At 37.9% G+C, this 10499-nt stretch overlaps 1 protein-coding gene across 1 annotated transcript; it reads right to left on the reverse strand.

Annotated features, from left to right (window-relative positions):
* Positions 1-4172: 4172 nt before the first annotated feature.
* Positions 4173-10170, reverse strand: LOC307128706 (serine/threonine-protein kinase pim-3-like; the record flags this gene model as incomplete). Its single annotated transcript, XM_079820648.1, has 8 exons — positions 4173-4264; positions 4349-4522; positions 4639-5011; positions 5092-5142; positions 5238-5320; positions 5494-5772; positions 7307-7348; positions 10167-10170. The coding sequence occupies 8 exons, from the start codon at positions 10168-10170 to the stop codon at positions 4173-4175; spliced, it is 1098 nt and encodes a 365-aa protein (XP_079676774.1).
* Positions 10171-10499: the final 329 nt, after the last annotated feature.

Raw genomic sequence — 10499 nt, forward strand, 5'->3', positions numbered from 1 at the left:
AAAAAATGTTTCCTGAGATGGATCCCCTTTGCTCCTTTTGTGGAGTGGAAGATGAGTCTGTCCCTCACCTCTTTTGGGATTGTATTCATGTAGCTACTTTTTGGAAGAAATTTTGTTTGTTTGTACGTGTTTCTCTCTTAGACAATTTTTCTTTGGAGTTTAAGGATGTCCTATTTGGATTTTATAACTCTGACATGAATCTTAAAGACTATTATTTTTTGATTAATCTATTTATTTTTCTAGCCAAGTTTTTTATACACAAGTGCAAATTTTTGTCTGTTAAACCTTTTTTTACTATTTTTTGTAAAGATCTGAAATGTTATTTAGATACCATCTCTTCTTCCAGCAATGTCAAAGCTTTGAAGTCCTCTATGCTATGTACAAAATATAATATTTATGCCTTTTTATAAATGAAAAAAAAATTTAAATAAATCCTAATTTATTTTAAATTGTATGTCACCCCTGGCTCAATATCTGTTTTGTGTTTTTTTTGTTTTGTTTTGTTACTTTTTACAACCTGTCTAATATTCATAATTTTTGTTATTGTTGTTAAATTCTTTTTTGAATTGTGACTATTTGTTCTTATATCTGTTCAATAAAAAAAAAAAAAAAAAAAAAAAAAAAAAAGCTGCTTTGGAGAAACTGCACCGGCTGCTCTCGAATCGCTCTCGCGGCACTTTGTTGACATACGTCACTGTCACGTGGCGTCGGCGCTGCCTCAAGTCGGACAAAATTTCTAACCGGCATGCACTGCTTCAAGTCAGCCGCCGATCGGTCTGCGCATCGCTGGGTGAAGTCGAACAAGCCTAATGACAACAGGCTTGTTTGAGATGCGCCTCGCCTCGCCTGAAATTCAGCCGAGACTAGGCGGCTGCAGTGAGGGGAGGAGTGAAAAAAGTGCAGGCAAGCCGGACAGTTCTCTCTTCTCGTAGTGGATCCGACACCTGCGAGATCAAAGGCGGATATCGCGGGATTCACACTCGTGCGCTTTGTTGCTGATAAACTGGATGTAATTTAAGTTCTGTTACTTTTATATGAAAATAAATATCATGAACAAGACACCCAAAGTTTTTGTTATTTATTTCCATTCGAAAGACGTGTTTATCAATCATTTTTACTTTAATTAGGCCTACATACATGTTTGTATATATATATATATATATATATATATATATATATATATATATATATATATATATATATATATATATATATATATATATATATATTTATAAATATGACAACAATCACATAACCCACAGAGAGATCGCCTTTGTTAGAGAGTTTGGGAATATTCACACATAAAAACATGATATCAGAGTTTTAAAATCAAACATTTTGAAAAAGAACCATACATCACGGTTGTTTAAACCAATAAGCATTAAGCTGTTTCGTCAGCAAGTCGTTTCCCATCATGCTTTTGCTCCGCGCAGTCTGTGGAGAGCAGCTGCGCTCGACTGCAAAATCCGACACATCCGCCTTTCGCTCGCGAGAGTTTTTTGACATACGTCGGCATGACATCAGAGCAAGGCGGACCGCCCTCGGACACTTTTCTAACCGGAATGCATCTCGCGCTGATCACCGGTGATCGGTTCTGCGCAGATTTCGCTCATCTCAAACAAGCCTAATATGACACAAGAGACTAGAGAGGCACATGATAAGATCACATGAGGGCAAGAGGATCACATGACTAACAGGAACCATGACTGTGATCAACTTCAGAATAAAAGACATGAAACATGAACAGGAAACAAAACCAAACACACGTGACACATTCTGCTACATTAAATATGCCTTTTATTGACTGTAAGGTATAAAATACAAAATTTGTATATTTATGAGAGCAGTTAATGTAAAGGGATTGTTGTAATGGTAATATAAAAATAAGATTAATAGAATGACTATTTTTAGATCAGTAAATGTGTGTGTGTTTAGTCCGTGCTTTTGTTTTTCTGTGTTACGGTGGGCAAGTTTTAGAAAGTGTTTATATTTGAACCGTTTTGCATTTAATGTTCAGCACTGACTATAGACACACTCACTATATGTGTTAGGCTTTTATTTACACATTGTTTTAATCCCTGTCATGATTTTTATAAATAATTTAAAAAATACAATAGATATATAAATAAAAATATTAATTCGTTGATCCTGGGTCTCTTGTTTTCCAGGAAGGGTTTAATTTAATTTAAGCTCTGGGTTTAATTTCTTGTATTTTCTATTTCTTAATTTTATTTCTGTTCCTTGTCCTTGTAATGATAAATAAACCTCATTATGCTAGTTTACACTCTTCAGTTCAATGACTTTCACACACACCCTCTACCTCATCGTACAATATGTTAGTTATTGTTCTGAGCATAATAAATGTATTTAGTTTATAGATGCTTCTGTGTGTCTGTCTCCGCCTACTGGACTGTTTGTATTTTTACTGTCCTAGTTTCAAAAAGAGAAAAACAAGCACATTATGCAAGTTAACACTGCCTCAGACTGTTCTGGGCTGGATTTCTCGTCGTTCTTAAGTTATACCTTAAGGTGCACCTTAACGTTAATACGTGTTTCCTGAAACGATCTTAGTTAAGAATACCTTCTGTAAGTCCTACTTTCGTAAGGTTGGTCTGAATCACTCTTAGCTATACCTTATCATTATTGACAGTTCATTCCACTGGTGGCCACCACTGTGCAAAAAGCTTCTTTACATGTCAGTCCATATGAATATAATTCTGAAGTTGTAATATACTGTACACCCAGCGTTCAATTAGGGTTAATTGAATTGTTTTTTTTTATGCAAGGATTAAAATTGTCATTACACTAATGGTTGTAAGCTTTTTAATTATATTATCCAAAGGTTCATCAGCTGGCAAACCATTATGGAGTCTATTTAAAGGGAATGATTGTGGAGGGGAGTTTGGTCAAACTATGGCAGCGATACAGCGAATATTTGTGCTAAATCAAAGACGGCGCCGTCCGCGGAGCCATTTCTATGTGCACTATTTAATCCGTGAAAACTTTAGTCCCCTGGCTACCCTGTCCAAAGCTGCAATTCAAAATTAATTTTGCCTGCCACGACAGCAAATTCAGCAGCTTTTAGATCTTGTTGGTCGGACTTTTTCAAGACAAACTCAACGGAGCAGCCCCGAAATTCAGCTGCCGCCACTCTTCTCTTTCTTTCTTTTTTTTCCGCTATAGCTGTTGATTATGTTTCGCGTGTGGCGCCTTTATTGAGTAGGTCATCCAATAACCGAAATTAGTGATTTACACCAATAATGTTATGCGGGCAATCAACTCTGCTTGTGGAGTAAATGAAGACTATGGTAAAATATATTATGATAATATAAATGGCATACTGCCCGTTAGTGGGTTGATGCATGATACCTTTGGGCATAAGAGGTTGCAGGTTCGCACAATCATTTCAAAATTATATAAATTATCCACGGTTTTGAATTTAGTTTGCAATTTGGATTATATTTATAAGATCTCACGAGTCCTGATAAATGCAATTTCAACAATTTCTGAAGTGCTTCTATTATAAAGAACACCGCTGTCTCACATAACGCAGTTAAACAGCCCCTGCATAGAGTGATTCATCTATTTTTGAGTCATTGATAAACTAATTCAGCACCTGCTGACGCCGCACTTAAGAAGGTAAACCTTAAGCAACCTCCTAAGATATAGTTCGGGGCACGCCTAGAAATGGGATACCTTTAGTTAAGTTATACCTTTAGAGTCTTCGTAGCGCGCTAAGAGACAACGTTATCGGGAAATGCAGCCCTGCGCTCTGTCCCAGTGTTTTTTCCCTTTTGGTCTATTGAGGTACAAACTACGTGTTTTGCTACTCTGGAATAGCAGATCTCTGGCCCATTGGGCTCTGGTTTCAGCTGGCGCTGCGTGTTCAGCTCCTCCAGCGTCTACACAGCTTCACAGAGCGCAGCAGACACTGATCTATATTTATGACAAATACAGTGTGTCTATATTTGTGTAGATCAGTGGGAGCAGAGGATGTAAACTGTAGTTGATGGTCCACTTCTGTAGGTGATCAGGAAGCTCTCTGCAGTTCCGGTGTCACTCCTGCTCACCCTAAACACATAATCAAAACCGTTTATCTACACTATCCTAACAATACAATCCAAGCCATGAATGCTGTGATTCAGATAAGTGTAATGTCACTGGTCACCTGTTCACTGCAACCAGGGATGGACCTCAATGTCGTCTAAAGTGGGACGGTCTGCCGCCGCGTCCCTGAGACACCAGCTGATCAACTGATGGCACTCTGTTACACACAACACAGTCTTCAGAAACACAAACCAACAAACTCATCCTGGGTTTCTACCTCTGAATGTTTGCTATCTCTTGCCTGTAGACAGCTCTCTAGGGAAGATCAGTCTGCTTCTAAAGGAGATCCTGTCTGCGGCTATGAAGGGGAAGCACAGGATGTTATAGAGCGTCACCCCCACAGACCAAACAGTAGCCGGTCCTGCATGATAGCGGCGCTGATTAAACCACTCAGGAGGGGCGTATTCGAGAGTACCTGAGAGACACAAGAAGACCAGAAACATCCACTGAATAAACTCCGGTCCAAACTAATTCTCTCACCAAAAGTTCACAAACATCCACAGAGCGTTTCCTCCTGTAACGCAAACCCACCTGCAAAAGACGTGTAGGCCGAGTCCTTCATCAGCGCTCCACAACCGAAGTCCAGCAGCTTGATGTGGTGTGAAGCTGTGGAGATGAGCAGGTTCTCTGGCTTGACGTCCCGGTGCAGGACTCCGCGGCTCTCGCAGTGCTTCAGAGCGGAGATCAGCTGCACCAGCACTTTCTTGGCCAAGCTCTCATCCAGACAGCCGTTCTCCTCGCAGAAACTCTGCAGATCTTGGCAGGGAACTGGCCGTTCCAGGATCAGGCTGTAGCGGGTGTCCCGCTCAAACCACTCCACGAGCTGCAGGACGTTGGGGCAGGCGGGAGCCGAATTGACCCGGGCCATCAATGCCACCTCCAGAGGCAGCAGACCCTGACCTTCCTGCAGGGACAAATGCTCCATTATATCCAGCGCTGAGCGAAACGGAGGAAACAGAACAACAGATTCACGCTGGAACTTACATCTTTCAGCATCTTTAGGGCCCTGTCCTTAGAGACGTACTTGATGGCCACCTGTAGACGATAAGCCACAGTAAATCACACCTGAATTTACTGATATCAACATTTATAAAGGCTGTCTGAACAAAGGAGGGAAGAAAATGTCTTACTGGCAGTCCGTCAGACCTGCGGATCCCAGCATACACGGCGCCGAATCCGCCCTTTCCCAGCAAACGGCCCTTCGCATATGCTTCTGCAAAACATACGATCAAAGAAACGTCTTAAGAGAAAACATGTTGCAGTCTCTAAAGCTGTACAAAGACATAACTTTAATGCAGTCCTTACATCAAACAGCTGAGGAATATTTTTTAATGACAAATCATTTAATAATTGAGCCATAACTTTTTAATATAAGTCTATTCTGACCTTTGCGAGAACGTTTCGCAGGTGTTTTAAATGAAGTGGATGGACTTCCATCGTCTGGTTCCTCCCGGCTCCCGCTCTGCCACTTCCTCTTCCTGTCAGCCGGACCTGTGGACACAGACACAGCCAAATCAGAAGGCAGGGGGGCAAAATATCCTACTAGTTCCTGGCTCAGTATCGGGTGTAGCAGCGGATCCTCGTGGTCATCCGAACTGAGGATCCAAACCTCCTGACCAGCCGACTGACTGGAAGCAGCTCTGCTGGATCTGCAGCGGCCTGGAGCTGGAATATTTCACATCAAATAATTAGTCATATTTTAATAATAATCAATTACAAATTGTTCTTAGAGTAACTCAAGTTTATTTCATATGCAAGGAATCAAATACATGTGATCACTTAGCCCGGGAAATTTAGGGATCACATGTGGTTACCTCGCACAAGTTTCTTCACATTAATTTAGTCAATTATTGTACAACATCACACCAAAGAGTACAGAAGCCCAAGAGGCGAAACTCAATAGAACGCTCCATAGCAACCGTTGCCCCATGACGGACTGAAAACTGAAGGAAAACGCCGAAAAATAATGGAAGTCAATGGCACTGAACCAACTTAACATAAAAACTTAACATAACTTAATTTTTTCTGGCCGTCATATCTAAATATGAAAACAATTTCAAATACATTAATGAGGATGACCGACGTTAAATGACAGAAAATGTTACGTCTATGTGCTGGTTATGAATGGCCTAATTATCCTTAGGAAAATAGTATTTTGGGACAAAATATTACTATAGTACTATAAGACTACTATAGAAATACTATAGCGGCTCTAGGATATTAGAGGCATTACAGAACATAACATACTTCTGTGATGTTCTGTAATACCTCTATAATATTTTAAAGCTGCTATAGTAGTCTTATCGTACTTCTATAGTATGTCCCAAATTACTACAGTATTCCTATAAGATTACTATAATATTTTGTCCCAAAATACTATAAGATTCCTGTAGTACTTTTTCGTAAGGGTATGCCCCACCGATTCGGCTTCATTAGCCTACCACTTACGGTTTGCAAAGATACAATTATAAAATTACTGCAAACCTTTAATCTATCAATATTTATGTTCTATTATGCATTTTCCTTGTTTTATGAATAACAGAAATTCATGAAATAATATATAGGCAGACACACAGTAATAAGATATTTATTCAAATGTTGATTTTGATAATAGTGAACATCACCATATATATGATTTGGAAAAATAAATTAATTCATAAAATAATAAATGAACATTTCTAAAGAAATTTCTTTTACATAGAATATCCCAAAAATATTAACAACTTGTTTTTCAACATCTTCAGTGAAAGTGCACACAGTGAACGTTTCAATGGCAAGAACAAAAACAAAATCAATCTGTGAATGTCCTATTACAGGCGGAAAGGTACAAAAAAGATGTGCAATCTAGCAAGTGCACACATGAACTATAAACAGGACTAAAATGGAAGTGGTGTCATAAGATCTCAGTAATTAATCAGACACCACCATCTATTGTGTGTGCATTTGTGTATAATTTTTGCAATTTATTGCAGAACACTGCTTGCGTTTTGACAAAACTTATATTCATCTTCACAGTTGTGACTGGCGCGCTAACGATTTCAGCAGCTTTCAGTCAATAATGGCGGCCGCGCCTCAGCAGCGCCATCTACAGACTGTTACCCATAACACAACAGAGTTTCGCCTCTTGGGCTTCTCGACTCTTCGATCATACCATAACCCATACCAATCAACAAATACAGAAACAAAAATAAACACTCACTTCTTCTTTCACCCATGAGAGCCATCGACATCGTCCTCCAACCTGTAATAGAAACAATACAAAATACAATACAAAAAAAGAGAATATAATACAACCTTCTTCAGAAATACCCCTCCCCCCCAAAAATAATCAAATCAAATAAAAAAACGAAATAAAACTCCAAACTCCGTCGAAAATTACAATAAAATAAAATTGTAATCAGAAATAATATGAACTCTTTCAAAAAATAAAAGTCGATGGAAAGAAAATATCTTCCGATCTCCTTCTAGAATAAAAGCCTCCTCAAAACTCTTTCAAACAGCCTCAAAATCTCGAGATTTGCACAGGAAACAATCTGCAACCGTGTCGGTGTCTCGCCTCCGCTCAACCAACAAACAGCGACGGATTCCACTGTTTATATTTAAAGTTCATATTCACAGGACGCGTCGCTATAGCAACTCATATGAGCACGCTCATATGCACGCACGCGAAAAACACAAATAACGTCGCGTGCGTGAGTGCAGTTACGCTCTCGGTTTTGTACTTGTTTTATAATTCCTGGAATTTATCATTTTCAAAGCCTTAATTGTTCATCATAAGAAAACTGAGTACAATTAATGAATTCACAGTTGCAAATGACACCCCTTCAATTCAAAATATAGACATTTGATTTAAATGTAGCCTATTTCTTTGATTGGGACTCTGTTTAATTTACCTAAAATTTAGAAATGTATGTATTTAAAATAGCGGGGCAAACTACATACTTGTTTGCCGTCCATTGAAGTCAAGCTTTGAAGTTTTATTTTATTCATAAAGTTTAGGCCTATTTTATTTCGATGTATGATTTTGTTTTATTACCATACATTATTCCTAACCGTAATATTTAAGTCCGAATCGTCACATGACATCGCAGATACATTTAACTCTTAATAAACTTAAATGATATGTGTTCATAAACACTGAGAGATGGTGCTTATGATCATTATACATCATGAACGTCATCACCCGTTCCTTCATTAGTAAAATCATATAATGGGCTTTTTCGTTTTGTTTTGGGCTCGTTTATTAATTTTAATTTATTCACCCCTCGATAGATTTAATCTATTTATTCGTGTTCATTGACACGAATTTCCCAATTTTTTTCGTGTCACTCAGCACGACTTTCAATCTAATGTATTTCAATGGGACGTATTTTTCGTGCCTGCACCACGTTTTTCTTTCGAGAGCACATTATTGTTTTTTTCTCAATTGTTGTTCATTTTGCAAACTTTAAGAGCTACATTACTCAACATTTAATCAAGAGATTTTAATCCTCGTTTTTATTGCTTTATATTCGGTAGGCTATACTCAACATTAATCTATTTATTCGTGTCCAAGGGCACAGATATCCTTCTTTTTTTTTCGTGTCACTCAGCACGACTTTCAATGTATTTCAAAGGGACGTATTTTTCGTGCCTGCACCACGTCTTTCTTTGCAACACGGTCTCACCCCTATTCGTCACTTGACAACGGAGAGGGTCGTCCGATAGATTTGAGTGCAAATCCCTCATCTTTGAATTTTGAACTTTGATTATTTTTCTAACACTAACTCTTTTTCCTCTCTTTTTTATTTAATTGTATACATTATAATTACATAATTTCAGGACGGTATATTTTCTATATGCTTAAAACATTCATCATTATATTTGATAATTTTCGATCACATATTGTGGTAATTTCCCCCTCACGTCCATAAGCCGACGTTGAGGGTAGCTAGCTGAAACCCTTTTCTCATTCGGTAATATCACGATTTTTCCTCTCTTTTCAATATAATTTCGGAATACATTAAAACGACATAATTGCAGGACTGCACATCTGCTGTAGGCTTAAAACATGCCTTAATTTATTGTGGGATATTTTATAATTGTCGATGGTATTTCAATTTGCAATAGTGAGCCTACTTTGCTTTTTTTTTTGCGCCAAAAAAAGAGAAGACAAAAAGAATAGCCTACTTTTATATAACTTTCATCTCAATGCTGATTATGAAGTTGTAAAAAATGAATTATATAGCCTACTGCAGAAATGTTTATATTACTTTATATGGACATATCCTTTGGCAAAGAGATGGATGCATTCTGGGAAGTGATATGTGTTTAAATGTAATGGCTACATACTCGTGTTTCCTTCACTTGGACATTTATGCTGACCCCTTTAAAATTGAGCACGGATATAAAATATTAAGACTGTACTTTTTAATTATGATTGATATTTTGGCGCAATTTTGTGCAACACGTCACTGTGTGCGACCATCGCAGAAACCATTGCCCAGCGCGATTCCACCACGGTAAGTCGCTTACAACAGTCTAATAAGCAAGATGAATTCATGAGCATTATTTACACGTCCAAAATTAATACAATTACGAGTTTATAAAAAAAAACATGTTCTAGGCCTAGATATAGGTTCTAGATATATATGTAGGCCTATATATATTAATAAAAATTAATTAAAAAAAATGTTACGTGACTTTTAACAGTAGCACAGGAAATAAGAACGTGGTCTGTATTTATTTATCCTAAGCATTTATAAGAAAATGGGAATCACTCACTATTAGGGTACACTTTTTAAATCTTATATCAACATAACACTACATAATTAACATTTTCTTTTGTTCTCCCTGCAGATCCTGTCAAACATATCACCTGTCGAACATATCTGAACCTGCTTTTTAAAACCCAAAGGCACTTTTAAGAGCCATCTCTTCATTATTTTCTATATCTTACATCCTCTTTGTTCTCACTATCTATATTTCTGTCCATCTCTTCAATCTTTATCTATCTCACGGTCTTTATCTATTGCTCTTTCTTTCCTCCCTGTCTGTCTTTGTCTACTTGTCTGTCTTACCCATCTTTTGTCAGCCTGTCTGTTTGTATCTGACTGTGTCTGTCTGTATCTCACTCTGTCTGTCTGTCTGTATCTGTCTGTCTGTGTGTATCTGACTGCATTGCAATGGCCACCAAGCATAAACTTGATTCAAAGGATCCCCACTACCAAGAGGGGAGACGCATGGCCCTGGAGCTGAAACATGAACACATTCTAGCTGAAGCCAAGGTTAGAGTTTTTGTACACCTCAATCATTTTATAACAAACATAACAAATTAAAGTAAAACATGATGAGGAATATGTAAGAATGATGAGTGCAGAAGATTTAATACAGGTATATTGCATGATGCATCC

The sequence above is a fragment of the Gobio gobio genome (assembly GCF_949357685.1).
Source record: "Gobio gobio genome assembly, chromosome: 7".
Taxonomy (NCBI): Eukaryota; Metazoa; Chordata; class Actinopteri; order Cypriniformes; family Gobionidae; genus Gobio; species Gobio gobio.